The sequence below is a fragment of the Heterodontus francisci genome, chromosome 4, assembly GCF_036365525.1.
Source record: "Heterodontus francisci isolate sHetFra1 chromosome 4, sHetFra1.hap1, whole genome shotgun sequence".
NCBI lineage: Eukaryota > Metazoa > Chordata > Chondrichthyes > Heterodontiformes > Heterodontidae > Heterodontus > Heterodontus francisci.
The window spans coordinates 81,698,690-81,716,645 of NC_090374.1; the positions used below are offsets into that span (position 1 = coordinate 81,698,690).

Sequence of the window (17,956 nt, forward strand, 5' to 3'; positions counted from 1 at the left end):
CAATCCATTATATTGATCATTCATTTTCTCTGGTTCCCTCTCCTATGTTTTCCGTCGATCTTTCCTTCCAATAATTGTCTCAGTCCACCTTCTGCTCTCATGTGACTGAAGTATCTATCTTTGATGTTATGCACCAATTTCCTTTTTTTCCCAGCACGTTCTCCCTTGTCTTTGTCTGTGTCAGAAATGCAGAACATCCTCCAATATGTCCACATCTCACATACATTCAGCTTATCAATAGTCGCTTTGTTTGTTGTCCATCTCTCTGAGGCATATAAAGTAGGTGACAAAATGTAGCACCTTCGCATTCTTTTCCTAAGATTCAGGGTCAGTTTCTTTGATATTAACACGCCCTTCTTTCTGACAAAGCTGGTCTTGGCTATCTCAGTTCTCCTTTGGATCTCTCAATCAAATCTCCCATTGTCTTGTGATAATCTGCCCAAGGGATGCAAACCTTTTCACTTATAACAGGACTTGTCCATTTACTTCAATATTCAGTTCCAGGCTTAGGTCTCTGCTTATCACCTTTGTCATGTGGTCTTCACATTCATTTTTAATCCACATTCTACATTCCTTGCATTTACTTGGTTCGCCATTTCCTGAAGTGCCTCTTCTGACTCTGCAGTCAGTGCGGTGTCATCTGTGTATCTCGCGTTGTTGACGTTCGACCCACCAATATTGCAACCTGGTAGATGTTCTATGTCTCTGAAGATAGCTTCATTGTACAGGTTGAACAGTTTTAGGGTCATAACACATCCCTGGTGCACTCCTCTTTTTATTGGGAAGCTTTCTGACAAGCCACTATCAAATCTCATGACGGCTGATTGATTCCAATATAAATTCTGAATTATCCTTTTATCACTTCTGTCAATTTTCAGTTTGTTTAAGCACTCCATTAGTTTCTGATGGTAGACTCTACCAAATGACTTCTCATTGTCTTTAAAGCATATGTACACAGGTTTTTGCACTTCCAGGTATCAAGACTACTCTCGTTAAAGATGCCTTCTCTTGTTCCTTTCTTTGGTTTGAATCCTGACTGACTGTCATATATCTCTGCTTCCATAGACTGGTCAGTTCTTTCCAAAATTATTATTAAAATCGTTTTCATCACATGGCTCATGAGGCTTACTGACCTGTGCTCTGAACACCCAGGGCATTTGGTTTCTTTGAGAGCTTAATGAACACTGATTACATAAGATCTTCAGGTAATGAATCCTGTTTTGTTACAAAGGTCTGTCAGTATCCTAAATCATTCAGGGCTTCCAGGCATTCTGTTGGTATCTCATCGATTTCAGGTGCTTTCTTTGCTTTCATCTTTTTGATTGCTGCACTGACTTCTGCTTCCAATATCTCTGGTCCTTCTCTTCCCTCTGGTACCAATTCATTCTGTCTTCATCGTCATTTCTGTACATTTTCTTTTTCAAAGAGAAGTTCACCTTCCTTGCTGCTTATCTGTTAATGCTTTAACTTTCTCATGCAATGCTCTCATATTATACCTTTTCACCAGTTCTTCTATTTCCTTGCAACGATCTTCATAGCCCTTTTCCTTGACCGCTCTACATGCTTTTCTTATCTGCTTTTCTATTTATCATATTCGTCTTTATTATTCTGTCTCCTTTTTTCCATCATAGCTAGTATTTAAACAGTCATCCACTCTTGATCTTTCCTCCTCTCTTTCTTAGGGACCATCTTGGTTACTGCGTGTTTCATGGTCTGTTTCAACCTTTCCTAATGCCTTTCTGCCGTTTCCTTCTCACTAAAACCTTGATCTGTCACTCCTTGCTTAAGTAAAGCTTCATCCTTGTTGGTAACCTCCACAGCATTCAAGAATCACTGGTCTCCCTCTGTTGTGCAGCTCTTATTATGCCTCCAAGGAGCTGGTAGTTCACACCAGCGGGCACATCTTGGGACCTCGCCCTGGCTGGCGTGCTAGATAAGTAAGGGTGCTACGGCCGAGGACGGAGGAATGCACTGTCTTTCTGTAGATCCACTTCTCCATGGGTCACAACATATATTTAAATGTTTTACCCAGTTACCGATACGGCCAATTATATACTTCTATTTTAATTTCAGCATAAACTTCTGCCAACCAGATTTCACTAATAAACAACAAAATTATTTATTATAAAACAAGACTCATTCAATAAAGATGCAAAGGTTATTAACACACCAGGGTGATGTTTGAAAATAAATATATATTCCCTTCTTAAAAAAAACCCAACACACACACACCCACACACTGGTTAAAGGAAAAATAAAGAAGCATTCTCTGCAGAGATCAACTTTCCAAAAAAAACCAATAAAATACTTTGCCCAAATACTTGTTAATTCTTGAAGAAAAAGTGTAAGATATGGATCGTTCCGGGTGGTTCTTTGGTCTGGCATCTAGGTACACGTAGACAGGTGTCACTAGGCACATGCAGTGGTCATTGGGATCTTTTCAGAAGCAGTTCGTTCAGGAGATGTCAAGAGAAAGTCTTGCAGAAACTTCTCAGGAGAAATACTGCATCAGTTTCTCCAGTTCTCATGCTGGATTCTCAGGGTTTCTCAAAGAGGTGGAACAGGATGAGCTGGTAGCCTCTTTCCCTTAGCAGGCTTACATCCCAACTGACACATTCAAACAGTTTCAAAAATGGAACCAAAAACTCCTGAGCCATAAACCCATCCATGCGACTCCTCTGTAAACGATTTGAACAGCCAGCACGGCTCCAGCTATTTACTTAGCTTCTTCAGACATGTGACTTCCAGAAAGTGTTTGTTTTGAACAAAGTCTCAAGTGTCCTTCCAGTGACCTGTTTTTTTAAAAAAAAGTCCAACATCTCTTAAGGCAGTCTTTTGAACACAAGTCCTCAAAAATATTAAGGTCAAAAGAAAGTTTATGTCATAACTTGCTGGAAGTGCGAGCTGATAATGGTGTGTGAGGTAAGTAGGGCCTCTCTGACTTTAGTCAACAGCGGGACCAACAATTTCCTTAACCAATGAGATTTAAGGATTGAGAAAGAAACAGAATGACCGAGAAGGAGAGTGAATAATAGTGACAAGTTAGTCAAATCATGTACAGAAAGAGGAGAGAAAGGAAAAGTAAGAAGGAAGAAATTTGAAATTTTTAAATCTCTGAATAGTATTTACTGCATGCAGCAATGAGACTGAATAAGTTAAATTGTTCCCTTTCTGAATCAACGCGTTGATTGACATTCAAATAACAATTACCACATCGTTAAAAGAGCATTTATGCTCTCGATTACCAGCCCTAAGGTTCTGTGATGAGCTTAACGGGCAATTATTGTGCAAATCCAACAAGTTCTTTAAAATAACAGGCAGGCTAAGGATGAGATGTGAAGCAAATGGTGGAGTGGTATAAATTTACCAGTAGGTTCTGGAGATTCTCAACTCAGTGTATCTCTTAATTGCATGAAATTAATGTGCAATTTACATGCTGTTACATTTCCAGCAAGGTTCAACCCAGTCTTTTTAGAAGTTGACCCATAAGTCGATCACAGCATTTTTTTTTAACTTTTAGCCATTAACTTATTTTTCCCTTTGTCAGATCTGATTTGTAATTTCCTGACTCCAAGTATTTGACAATGCTGCTATTAAATCAATTTCTCAAAAGTGTTTAGGAGTAATTTGGGCTAATCTGTCCTGCATTTTTAAAAATATCTCTCAATGATCATACATGGGTCTTTTGATCATGACCTTTTTCTGAAGATGTGGCTGTGAACAAAAGCTTGCTGGTAATTATCAGTGTGAGTCCTGATTGTCACATTTCAAGATGTTGCACCTTGAAATACCTCAATGTTGCCAGACATTTTTTAAATGACATACTTGGTAAGCAACCTTTTAACTGCCTTAATAAATTAAAACAATTAGGTCAAGCCATTTTGAAATCTGCTTACCAGATTTATAGTTCATACTTCCATGGTTGCGTTATATCCAGGAAAATCAACAGCATTTTGGCATCATCGAAAACTGACACATCATGTTCAGCATGACATTTGTATAAATTATACATAGAAGAGGTTATACATAGAAGAGGTGGGAGGCATTAATTTTTCAGAACTTTCAATTGGACTATTAGTTTCTATTGAGATGTAATGGATAGTCGTCATTTTTGATGGTTCTTTAGTACCTGCAGGTTATTTACTGCTTTTAAAATAATTACACATTTCCCAGCCTTGCATTTACTATATCTCAACTACAAGGGCTTCTGTTTGAGTCAGCTGTTAGCTTCTAGACTTGGACATTGACTAATGTAAGTAATCAGGGCTGGAGTAATAGACATCTAAGAATTTAATTTAATTGAATCAACATAGACTAAGACTTGATTAATTTATAAGTATATAAACTAAAGACTAAAGCGGTTTAAAAAAAAACTAAAGACCAGTCGGAAATTTAAATAACAAATTAAAATCTAATTATATAAAATAGAGATGCAGGGCCAGGTGATGTGTTGTACCTGCATGATGTGGGAGCTGGTGGACCCCATTGTGGTTCCTGGTGAACGCATCTGTAGCAAGTGTTGGCTGCTCGAGGAACTCCGGCTCAGAGTTGATGAGCTGGAGTCTGAGCTTCGGACACTGCGACACATCAGGGAGGGGGAGAGTTACCTAGACGCTGTGTTTCAGGAGGCAGTCACACCCCTTAGATTAACTACCTTGAATTCGGCCAGTGGTCAGGGACAGGAGGGTGTGACTATGAGTGAGGCAGGTAAAGGGATCCAGGAGGTAGTACTGCAGGAGCCTCAACAGGTTAGAGATTCTTGCTCCCTGTGTGGACGAGAGCAGAGACTGTAGGGAGGATGAGCAAACTGACCACAGCACCGTGGTACAGGGAGCCATTTAAGTGGAGGGAGAACAGAGAAATGTAGTCGTAATTGGGATAGTAAAGCTAGGGGCCTAGACACTGTTCTCTGTGGCCTTAATCGAGAGTCCTGAAGGCTCTGTTGCCTACCTGGTCCCAGGGTTCAGGATATCTCATCTGGGCTGCAGAGGGAGTGGGAGGGGAAGATCCAGTTGTCATGGTCCACGTAGGTACCAACGATATAGGTAGAACGAGGTTAGGGGTTCTGCTGAGGGAATTTTTGCAGCTAGGGGCTAAATTAAAAAGCAGAACCAAAAAGGTGGTAATCTCCGGATTACTACCTGAGCCACGAGCAAATTAGCAAACGGTCAATAAGATTAAAGAGGTAAATGTGTGACTCAAAGATTGGTGTGTGAGAAATGGATTCGAATTCGTGGGACATTGGCACCAGTACTGGGGAAGGAGGGAGCTGTTCCGATGGGATGGGCTCCACCTGAATCATGCTGGGACCAGAAACCTGGCGAATTGCATAACTAGGGCTGTAGATAGGGCTTTAAACTCAGTACTGGGGGGGAGGGTTCAGTTGCATGGAAAAACAGGAAGTTAAAGGAGAAGGTAGGAGTGCAGGTTAGTGGTGAGGCTGATGGTTACCAAACTGCAAGAAGTATACTGGTTAAACCAGAAGAGAGAAATAATAAACAGGCGAATAAGGCATCAGTGCTGAGGGATAGGTTAGGGGGTATAGTCCAAATGATAGTTCTATATACAAATGCACGGGGTGTAAGGAATAAACTAGATGAGCTGCAGGCGCAAATTCAAATAAAAGATTATGATGTGGTGGCCATTGCGGAGACGTGGCTGCAGGATGGTTGGGACTGGGAACTAAATATACCTGGTTATAAAGTTTACAGGAGGGACAGGGAAAATGGCAGAGGGGGTGGAGTAGCCTTACTGATTAGAAATAATATCACCTCATTGATGAGGGAGGATATAATGAGGGAAAATCATCCAGTGGAGACCTTATGGGTGGAATTGAGGAACTGTAAAGGATCTGAAACTGTAGTAGGTGTTGTGTATAGACCCCCTGGTAGCAGTTCTGAGGTTTTAGCTTGTATAAATGCACAGATTAGGCAAGCGTGTAACAAAGGCGGAGCAGTATTAATGGGGGATTTTAACTTGCACATAGATTGGGAGAGGCAGACTAGCACCTGCCAGAAAGGTAGTGAATTTCTGGAATGTGTTCGGGATAGTTTCCTCCAGCAATATGTCCTCGATGTAACAAGGGGTCAGGCAATATTAGATTTAGTTATGAGTAATGAGCCAAATTAAATTAGTAGCCTAACTGTGCGTGAACATTTATCACAACATGGTCAAATTCAAGGTAGCGTTTGAAAGTGAAAAGCACGAATCAGCTACGAGAATTTTAGACTTGGGTAAGGCTGACTTTACCGGGATGAGACAGAGACTGTCCACGGTAAACTGGGTAGATCTGTTAATGGGTCAAACGACTGAAGAACAGTGGAGAATATTTAAAGAAACATTTAACGAAATACAGAGTGAGTATATACCCCTGAGAGGATAAAGCTCTTCTCCTCACAGAAAAAACAGCCATGGACAACTAAAGAGATTAGGGATTGCGTAAAACAAAAAGGAAGGGCTTACAAAAATGCAAAACGCAACACAGATCTGGCCGAATGGGATTGATACAAAGACCAGCAAAGGGTCACAAAGCAGCTTATAAGAGCTACTAAAAGAGATTATGAAAGGAAACCTGCAAGGGACATCAAAATCAATAAGAAGAAATTTTATAGTTACATAAAGGGAAAGCGGGTGGTCACTAGGGCCACTAAAAGCTGAAAATGGAGATATTGTCATTGATAATGCGGAAATGGTAGACTTGTTGAACAATTACTTTGCCTCAGTATTTACAATTGAAAAGGAGGATAACTTGCCTGAAGTCCTGAAAAAATTAATAGCCGACACAGGACAGGGACTTAATACAATTAACGTAAGTAAAACATCAGTAACAAGGAAATTAATGGAACTAAAGAGTGAGAAATCCCCAGGACCTGACGGTTTCCATCCGAGGGTGTTAAAGGAAGTAGGGGAGCGTATTGTAGATGCCCTAACTATAGTCTTTCAGAAATAAAAACAAGAAATGCTGGAAATACTCAGCAAGTCTGGCAGCATCTGTGGAGAGAGAAGCAGAGTTAACGTTTCAGGTCAGTGACCCTTCTTCAGAACTGGCAAATATTAGAAATGTAAAAGGTTATAAGCAAGTAAAGCGAGGGGGGTGGGGGCAAGAGATAACAAAGGTGAAGGTGTAGATAAGACAAGGTCACAGAATAGCTGACCAGAAGGTTGTGGAGCAAGGGCAAACAATACTTGCTTATAACCTTTTACATTTCTACTATTTGCCAGTTCTGAAACAGGGCCACTGACCTGAAACGTTAACTCTGCTTCTCTCTCCACAGATGCTGCTAGACCTGCGGAGTATTTCCAGCATTTCTTGTTTTTATTTCAGATTTCCAGCATCCGCAGTATTTTGCTTTTATTATAGTCTTTCAGAGTTCCCTAGATTCAGCAGTGGTCCCTCTGGATTGGAAAGTTGCACGTCACTCCACTTTTTAAGAAGGGTGAAAGGGGGAACCAAGGAAATTACAGACCAGTTAGCCTGACATCTGTGGTGGGCAAGATGCTGGAGTCTATAATCAAGGATAAGATGACTGAACACCTAGAAAAATTTCAGTTAATCAGGGACAGCCAGCATGGATTCATGACGGAAAGGTCATGCCTGACAAATCTCATTGAATTTTTGAAGAGGTGACAAAGGTAGTGGACGGGGGTACGTCTATGGATGCTATTTACATGGACTTCCAGAAGGCATTTGATAAAGTCCCACATAAGAGACTGTTAAGTAAGGTAGAAGCCCATTGGAGTTGAGGGCAAATTATTGACATGGTTAGGAAGTTGGTTGAGTGGAAGGCGACGGAGAGTGGGGATAATGGGTAAGTACTCCGATTGACAGAATGTGACTAATGGTGTCACGCACGGATCTGTGTTGGGGCCTCAATTATTCACATTTTTCATTAACGACTTGGATGATGGTATAGTAAGTCATATATCCAAATTTTCTGATGATACAAAGTTAGGCAACTGTCTAGATGATGGTATAAAATTGCAAAGAGATAGTGACAGACCAAGTGAGTGGGCAAAACTGTGGCAGATGGATTTCAATGCGAGCAAGTGTGAAATTATCCATTTCGTACCAAAAAAGGATAGAGCAGGGTACTTTCTAAAGGGGAAGAGGTTAAGTACAGTGGATGTCCAAAGAGACTTGGGGGTTCAGGTGCATAGATCTTTGAAATGCCAGGAGCAAGTGCAGAAAATAATCAAAAAGGCTAATGGAATGCTAGCGTTTATATCTAGAGGATTGGAGTATAAGACACAGAGGTTATGCTGCAGCTGTACAAAATCCTGGTTAGACCCCACTTGGAGTACTGTGAGCAGTTCTGGGCACCACACCTTAGGAAGGATATATTGGCCTTGGAGGGAGTGCAACATAGGTTTACAAGAATGATAAATGGACTACAGGGGTGTTAAGTTACGATGAGAGATTATACAAATTAGGCCTTTTTCGCTAGAACTTAGAAGTATAAGGGGTGATCTAATCGAAGTCTTCAAAATATTAACAGGAAAAGACAGGCTAGATAAAGTTAAACTATTTCCACTGGTTGGAGATTCTAAAACTAGGGGGCATAGTCTAAAAATTAGGACCAGACCATTCAGGAGAGATGTTCGGAAGCACTTCTTCATGCAAAGGGTGGTAGAGGTTTAGAACTCTCTCCCACAAACAGCAGTTGAAGCTAAAACAGTTGTTAATTTTAAATCTGAGATAGATAGATTTTTGTTGAGCAAAGATATTAAGGGATATGGGCCAAAGGCAGGTATATGGAGTTAGGCCGCAGATCAGCCATGATCTCATTGAACGGCGGGACAGACATGAGGGGCTGAATGACCTCCTCCTGTTCCGTTGTTCGTAATTATAACTGCTGCAGCATTGCATGAAAATCCTTACAGCAAAGCCTAAGCATCTAATTTATATTGTATTGGTTTTCTGTCTGAGACTGGATGCTTTACCCTGCTCCATTGAACAGATTGTTTATTTACCTGGCGGTGGAGGCAGTAAATCCTTCACCCTGTACAATCAGCAAAGAGTACAACACAGTATTTGCTGTTCATTGACTAATTTGTTTATCCAAGCAGCTGAAAGATGACAAGGTAGCAGTAGTCCACACTGTCCTGATAACAGCATAAACCTTCTGAATTATGTGGATACAAAGTCCTACTGTTTTGCAATTATTTTTTCAAACTACTTGAGTTTATAAATTGTTAGTGAGCAGCTCACTAGTCAAAGTCATGTAATTTATATTTGGAGTGATTAATTTTACAAAACACTAAACATAAATGATGCTGTCAGTACAGAAATTGCTTTCGAACTATCCTTATTTATTTATTTAGAGATACAGCACTGAAACGGGCCCTTCGGCCCACTGAGTCTGTGCCGACCAACAACCACCCATTTATACTAACCCGACAGTAATCCCATATTCCCTACCACCTATCTACACTAGGGGCAATTTACAACGGCCAATTTACCTATCACCTGCAAGTCTTTGGCTGTGGGAGGAAACCGGAGCACCCGGCTGTCACAGGGAGAACTTGCAAACTCCGCACAGGCAGTACCCAGAATCGAACCTGGGTCCCTGGAGCTGTGAGGCTGTGGTGCTAACCACTGCGCCACTGTGCTGCCCTCAAACTGGCTGGTTGGTTTTCCACTACATACATTTGACCTTCTGAAAGGTACATATAGTGCTACCTTGGACTGCTGCTTAGCTGCAGTGTTAGCTGCAGGGGATCTAATGCTGTACAGAGAAGAATTGAGCATGACAGAAAGTAAGTGAACCAATAAATTGAACTGTGTGAATCTTATCCCTGCTTTACTCACTCAACTGATTAGTAAATAAATGTTGTTCTTCATGGATAGATTCGTGTCAAATAGTCAACAGTGTCATTAGCTAAGCAATGTAGGGAATATGTAATGAAGTTCTTTTCCCAAGAAGTCTCCACTATTTAAGATTTCAGCTTTATATTTTGTAATCCCTGCATGTCATAATTCGCACTTTATATTACAGGATGTGTAGTATTAGTACAGATTTACTAACTGGGTTAAGTTTATAAAAAAAAAATCAGTTTCAGATGTTGCATCCTTGTTCAAATAAGAGCGTAAAGATAAACCCAGCAACTACAGCGCAATCAGTTTACCTCGGTGGTGGGAAAGCTTTTAGAAATGAAAATCCGGAACAAAATTAGCAGTCACTTGGATCAATTAAGGAAAACCAGAACAGATTTGTTAAGGGCAAATCATGTTTAACTAACTTGATTGATTTTTTTTTTGATAAGGTAATAGAGGGGATGATGAGGGTAATGTAATTGTTGTGTATATGGACTTCCAGAAGGTGTTTGATAACGTGCCACATAATGGGCTTACCAGCAGAGGGAATAAAAGGGTCAGTGGCAGCATGGGTATGAAGTTGGCTAAGTGACAGGTTGTTTTTTTTGGACTGGAGGAAGGCATACAGTAGTGTTTTCCAGGAATCAGTACTGGAATTACTGCTTTTCTTGATATGTATTGTTGACATAGATTTGAGTGTGCAGGGCACAATTTCAAAATTTGCAGATGACACAGAACTTGGAAGTCTTGTGAACTGTGAGGAGGATAGTGATAGACTTCAAGGGGATATAGGCTGGTGGATTTCGCAGACACTTGGCAGATGATGAAAGTTTTTCCAAGAAGGGTGAAATGATCCATTTTGGCAGGAAGAAAGACAGGCAATATAAGCTAAAGGATCCAATTCTTAAGTGAGTCAAGAACTGAAAGACCTGGGGATATATGTGCACAAATCGTTGAAGGTGGCAGAGCAGGTTGAGAAAGTAGCTACGGAATGCTGAGCATTATAAATAGAGGCATAGAGTACAAATGCAAGGTAGTTATGCTGAACCTTTATAAAACATTTGGTTCGGCCTCAGCTGGAGTACTGTGGCTAATTGTGGGAATCGCACTTTAGGAATTGGAGATAATGCAGAAAAAATTTACAAGAATGGTTAAGTTGGGACTGTTTTCCTTGGAGAAGAGAAGGTTGAGAGGAGATTTGATAGAGGTGTTCAAAATCATGAGGGGTCTAGACATAGTACATAGAGACAAACTGTTCCAATTAGCAGAAGGGTGGTGAACCAGAGGGCACATTTAAAGTGATTGACAAAAGAACCAAAGGCAATATGAGGGAAAGCTTTTTTACACGGTGAGTGGTTGGGTTTTGGAGACCGATTCAGTCTATGCTTTCAAAAGCAATTAGGTACCTGGAGGGAAAAAAATTGCAAGGCCATGGGTAAAGGATGGGGGAGTGGGATTAGCTAAATTGCTCTTGCAGGAAGACAGCATCGGTTCAGTGGGCCGAATGCTGCCTTCAGTGCTGTAACCATTCTATGATTCTCCATTCAATGATAAGACTATAATCATACCATCAACAAAGGAGATGAAGTTACTGTTCTGAGAGCTTGTGATCAGTTAGGCATCATTTACAGGTTAGCACCAACACAACATAGGAATGGTGCTTAAAAATTTGGTTTAGGAGGTACTGCATCTAACCAGGGAAGCTTCAATAAGGAAGTAATAACCCTTTTGGCCAAAAAGAATGTTGTACACCAATCTCCCCTGCCCACCCAGAGTCCTACCATCCCTAATGGGATGGTCAGCAGCACCAGAAAGAAGCAGACCTCCAGTTTCTCCTCCCTCTTCTGCCACCCATAGTTATTTGATTTATACTTCTTCCAATGGTGAGGCTCAAATCAAGTAATATTGTAGAGAATTGCATCACATACTTAAGTGAAGGCTGACAGTGAAAGAAGTTTGTGGAATTCACCGTAGGCTTTCCTCTCATTCAAGCGAATTGTTTCCTTGTGACAATTTTTATGGTCTCACAAGGAAGCTTTTAAACAGTGGAGCGTCAGAGTAGCTGCTAACTGAAACCATGGAAAAATTTCTGTCACAGAAATAGTTCTGTTGGTTTGTTCATAAAATTTTTGAACAGGTGCTTTTTTCCCTCCCAGAGATTAGGGATTTGAATTTAATTAAAGATGGTTCTCCCATGCAGGTGGTACAGCCAGCACTGGGCATAGTGGTCCTAAGAGCACATCAAGAAAGAAATTGAATTCAAATAGCACCCTTTAGATCCTCGGGATGTTCCAAAGCTGTTTACAAGCAATGAAGTACTTTTGAAGTGTAACCACTGCTGTAATGGAAATTTGTGCTAGCAAAGTCCCACAAACAGCAGAAAAGTATCCTGCTCCTGGTATCTTTGCTGGCCTCCTGAGAGGGCAGACGGGGCCTCAGTTTAACGTCTCATCTGAAAAACCAGCACCTCTGACTGTGCTGCATTGAAGTATCAGCCTGGATTATGTGCTAAAGTCTCTGGAGTAGGACTAAATCCCAAAACCTTCTGACTCTGAGGCAATGGATGCCACGGCTGACACAATACTTCCACTTAGGGATCAGAAGTCACACAGAAGATACTGAGATTCAATATCAATAAGGTACTCTAGCACAAATTGCTAATGTGGGCTTGATGTGAGAATCCAGGGTATTTAGCAAGAACTACAGATTTATTCTTTTCTGAACAATTGGATCATTTTAACATTATCAGCTAGAAACAGTAAGCAAGTAAGTGCACAGATCCTAGTCTCGCCTATGGTTAATCAAGAAAAGTCCTATTTAAATTTGAATTGAGACCTATTCTTCATCAGGGTGTACTTCTAGACTAGACTAGCAGGGTTTTGTATATTATCCACTAGATAGGTTTGGGGCATTAACTGTGGAATGTTCTGCAGTTCAGAGAAGTTGCAGGGTAGGGGAGTAGCTTTAGCTGATTATTCTAGGCCAAGCTGCATTTGTACAGATACAGTTACCAGCATTAGAAAATCCTCTTCTGTCAAATGTAGAGCCTATCTAATGGGACTTGGCCCAAAGTTAATATGAGAATGCCTATATGACCACCTGCAGATCACCACACTTCAACAACAAGTGGTCTGGTTGTCTCTAATCTTTTTCAAAAGATGCGTGCACCAAAGGATGGTGACGGTATTAGCGAACAATATGGTCTACAGTATTAACAAATTTGATATCCAGCATTTTGACAATGTCTTACAGATCTAGAATTGATGTTAGGTGAATTCTGCAGGTGTAGCAGCCCATCATTTAACTCGGGTACAGAATAAGACAGGCAGTTGGAACAGACAATCATTTGATCTTCAATAAATGGAAATCTGCTGTTTTTGAGACGTACAGTAACAAAACTCTTGGCAAAAAGATTCTTCTGTAAATTTTTATTTTTGCCAAATTGTTTACAAAATTTTGGTGAAGGAAATAATTGGTGTCCATTTACCTTTTACTAGCTATGAAGACCTGATTCTTGACCTGATCCTCAGCATTGCCCTTGAGACTGTCTTGTCTTGAATGGGTAGTCACTACTGCAATTCTCGGCATGGCATTGAGAAAGCTAGCTTAGAAAAGCTGTCGGTGAATACTACAGCATTGGTATGCAGAAAAGTCTGCTTTGAAGACTTGCAACATTAAGTTGAAGTGTTTAGTTTATTGAAGAAAGGACCATAACTTCTACTTGCTGGAATATAATCTGGCAGTAACCTGACCACATCTGCAAAGGCTATCTATGTTGGACTCTGTCAATGTTGCTCTTTCTGGGATAGGCAGTTGGAGAAATCTTCATTGTGTCATGGTTAATGTAAGGCACAATCTTTTGTTCCTAGCTTTGATCTGAATTTGATTTTGAGCAAATCAATGTCAGAACTCTTAGAACCTTGAGTTCTTAAGTTGATTCATAAGGAAAGGCGTAGAGTACAAAACCCAGGAAGTTATGCTAAACCTATATAAAATACTAGTTTGGCAGCAGCTGGAATATTGTGTGTAATTCTGGGTGCCACACTTTAGGAAGGATGTGAAGGCTTTCGAGACAGCACAGAAGAGATTTACTACAATGATTCCAGGGATGTGTGATTATAGTTATATGGATAGACTGGAGAAGCTGGGGTTGTTCTCCTTAAAGCAGAGAAGGCTAGGATGAGATTTGATATAAGATTTTAAAACCTTGAAAGGTTTGGATAGAGCAAATAAAAAGAAACTGTTTCCAATGGCTGAAGGGATAACCAGGGGGTAGAAATTTAATATGATTGGCAAAAGAACCAGAGCCGACATGAGAATAAACTTTTTAACAACGATTAGCTGTGTATTTGGAATGGACGGCCTGGTAAGGGTGTTGGATGCAGATTCAATAGTAGCCTTTAAAAGACTAGCAGATAAATACTTGAAGGAAAAAAAATTGCTAGGATATGGGGAAAGAGAATGGGAGAGGGACTAACTGGATTGTTCTTCGAAAGAGCCAGTTCAAGACTTGATGGGTTGAGCAGCCTCCTCTTGTACTGTACTATTCTAGGATTCTATAATTTAAAATACTTGCTGGCCCCTGGGTTAGAGGACAACTGAGCTGCATATGTTGGTTGTATCCTTGACTGACTTTTTCGGCGTTACAGTAGGCTATTTCTCAAGTTTAACTAAGATAGAATAAAGCCTGACATCCATGTAGTTGTTTAGGGAAGTTAAAATGGTACATCTGTTTCTCCCTCAACATTGTTGTGTGTTTCTGTACTAAAGAAAAAGAGTATGGGCATGAACTGATCACGGACAATTAACTGCTGCAATTCACTTGTATAGTTTTTATTTAAACGCTGAACCATTTAATCAGTGAAGTTCATGTCTTATTCTGCAAGTTTCTTAGTTTGCATTTAGCTGGTATACTATCTGGCTAGGGGGTAAGGAGCCTCTTGACATGATGCATAAGACATCACAACGTATGGGACAGGCCAGATGATAGTTTGTTGTTCGGCATTTTTGTATGTTTCTAGGATGTACTTTTATTTTTTTTTAAAAAGAACTGTAGCATTCTTGTTAGAACGACCAAAAATTAGTGAAGTATACTAGAGTGTCAGCCTGTGTCAGGGGAAAGCATGCTGATTTCTGAGTCAGAAGAACATAGGTTCAGACCTCACTGTCGGGACTTGAGCAAATACTCTAGGCTGGCATTCCATTGCAATACTGAGCATGCTATACTGTCAGGTGCTGTTTTTTGAAGGAGATATTAAACTTCTTAGGTGGACACAAAAGGTCTCATGGTACTATTCTAGTGTTGTGGCCAACATTTATACCTCAACTAACTTCAATAAAGTAGATTATTTGCTTATTCATTTCATTGCTGTTTGTAGGTCTTAGCACATAAATTATGCTGTTGGATTTGCCTACACTATGATAATACTTCATTGGCTGTTAAAATATTTGAAAAAAAAAGATTCGCATTTATACAGCACCTTTCACGAACAGAGGGCCGGATTTTCAATCCCTGCTAAGAGCAGGGACGGCACTGAGTATGATTTGAGTCATGTTCTCGCAGGTCGGCACTGGATCCCGCCACCTCCGGAATGCGATCCTACTTTTAAACTTCAGCCAGCAGTGAGGGAACGGGCGAGGCGCCCGTATCTAACTAATTGCCTGTTGAGCTTATTAAAGAACTGATTAACAGGCTTGTCAGTTTCAGGGAACAATTTTTAAATGCTGGGAGTGGGGAAAATGCCATAAGTGAACATGGCAGGGTAGTGACAACATGAGCGTTGTGGAGGGAGATGAGGGCAATGGAAATGGAGCACCTGCAAATAACTGAGCACCAGTGCCATAGGAGGCATGAGCTTATCCAGGCTGATGGTGTCGGTCCTGTGTGCTCTGATCCACAATGACCTGCGGCCTCCCAGCCCCCCTGGCAGTTCCTACCTGCAGCCATCAAGATCTCGGGTGCTCTGAACTTCAGTGCAACTGGGTCATTCCAGGCATCACCTGTGGTCCTAGGTGGCATCTCATTAGACAATCAGGCAGGTCACAGATGCCCTTTTCAGGAAGGCAGTGACTGCGCCCACTTTGTCACAAATGCGCCTGTGTGGTCAAGGCACCCAGCAACTTGCCAATGAGATCCATCAACAGGAAAGGCTTTCAATCCCACAGTCCAAATGGTCCACTACCACAACAAGAGCTTCCTCCAAGTTTGCGCTCCTGTTGCTGACAGTTGCCATGACTTCTTCATCCTCTGGCAGCGCATGCTGCCTCGGATCTTCAATCCTTCCCCCAAAGTAAGTGGATAGATCCAAGGGGACAAGGGAAATCCCTTGAAGCGATGGTTACTAATGCCTCTATGGGAGCCCCAGACAGAGGCACAGAAGTGAAAGAACCAATGCAACCTGTTCAGGCCAGCCATTGAAGAGGCCATTGGGTTATTGAAGATACAATTCGGGTACCTGGATTGGTTAGGTGGCACCCTCCAGTACCCTCCTGCAAGGGTCTTGCTCATTGTGGTGGTCTTCTGCGCTCTCCATAACATGGTCCTCCAGAGAGGTGTGGACCTTGAGGACAGTGAGTCCCTGAAAGGAGACAGCTCATCAAGGGGGAGCAGGAGGTAAGAGAGGAGGTGGCAGCGGGGGATAACGCTGAACAGAGAGGTGCCCCTGCTGCACGACAAGGTGGCCTACTCCTGCCACCCTCGGAGAGGAGGGCGGTCCTCTTCCAACAGCCTCCAGCATTTGATCCAGGTGTGCATCGATGAAGCGAGGGCCTTCCCTGCCCCTAGTACCAGACCTCTAGCTCCCCAATGATCTCTCGCTTCCCTCTGGTGCTGTGGAAACCAGATCTTTCCCTCAGGACAACTGGCAGCCTCAGTGATGGCTGCCGTGGAAATCTCCATGAGCCCCTCACTTGATCTGACTCACTGCCATTCTCAGAGGACAGGAAACCCGTCTCCATACCAATTAAGGCCACTTGAAAATTGCAATCTGAATTAGCTTCCCAGAGAGGTTGCAAGTTTTAGACCAAAAACCAGACTGGGCTCCTGTTTCCCACCTCTACCGAGGATGTCCCAAAGCGCTTTACTGCCAGTGAAGTACTTTTGAAGTGTAGTCACTGTTGTAATGTAGGAAATGCCGCAGCCACTTTGAGCACAGCAAGCTCCGACAAACAACAATGTGATAATGACCAGATAATCGATTTGTGATGTTGATTGAGGGATAAATATGGAGCAGGACACCGGGGATAACTCCCCTGCTCTTAGAAATAGTGCCATTGGATCTTTTACGTCCGTCTGAAAGGGCATGCTGAGCTTCGCCTGAACGTTTAATCTGAAAAGCAGCTCCTCTCTCAGTGCAGCATTCCCTCAGTACTGCACTGGAGTGGCAGGGGGACTTGAACCCACAATGTTCTGGCTCAGAGGCAAGAATGCTATGGAGTCATGGCTGATGTCCTTAGGTTGTGCAAGTTGCAATTTAAATGAAAGTTTGTTCTTACTTCACTAATCTTGTAGATGCAAATAACTACATACATGTAAATATTCAGAATTTATTGAATAAACTATAAATTCCATCAAATTATGAATAATTCAAAAGTTTATGTTGTGCTTAACAAACTGATAGTACAGTGGTTTTATATGAAGGAATCCGGGTTTAACTGATTAAAGTTAATGCTGCGTTTAACCCAACGTAAAGACAGCACTTGCTAATTACTTTGGAGTCATTATGACGTGATTTTAAATTCAGAACATGTACTGAAAATCAGCATCTCAAATAAAAACAAAAATATACTAGAATTCGCACAGGAAGAGGTATTTTTACATATTTTTAATTCAACTTTACTGTTTTTACTCAACAACATTATGCAGTTAGAAAATACTCAGATGAACCCTGTGAGAGTGTGTGGATGATGTCACAAAGGTCATTGAGGCAAAAAGTGTAATTTATTTTCTATTTCATTTTTCAGTTGACTTTAAGCCTCGTGCAAGCATGGAGACTGCTCATCATATGTTACTATTTGGATGCAGCATGCCAGCTACTAATGAGGATTACTGGTAATGATTTTAGCTTGTATTTCCAAAATGTTTAAAAAGTAGCGTAACGTGAACTTGTTCCCCAAATACTGAATCATTGTATAACACAAATT

The 17,956-nt window shown here is 41.3% G+C and overlaps 1 protein-coding gene across 9 annotated transcripts in view; it reads left to right on the top strand.

The window, feature by feature from the left end:
* Positions 1–17,956, top strand: part of pam (peptidylglycine alpha-amidating monooxygenase) — a 322,861-nt gene that overhangs the window by 128,741 nt on the left and 176,164 nt on the right. For all 9 annotated transcript variants that reach the window (XM_068029768.1, XM_068029766.1, XM_068029771.1 and 6 more), the window contains one exon: positions 17,777–17,864. In XM_068029768.1, the coding sequence (XP_067885869.1) occupies positions 17,777–17,864 (88 nt within the window). The remainder of the gene's footprint in view (positions 1–17,776; positions 17,865–17,956) is intronic.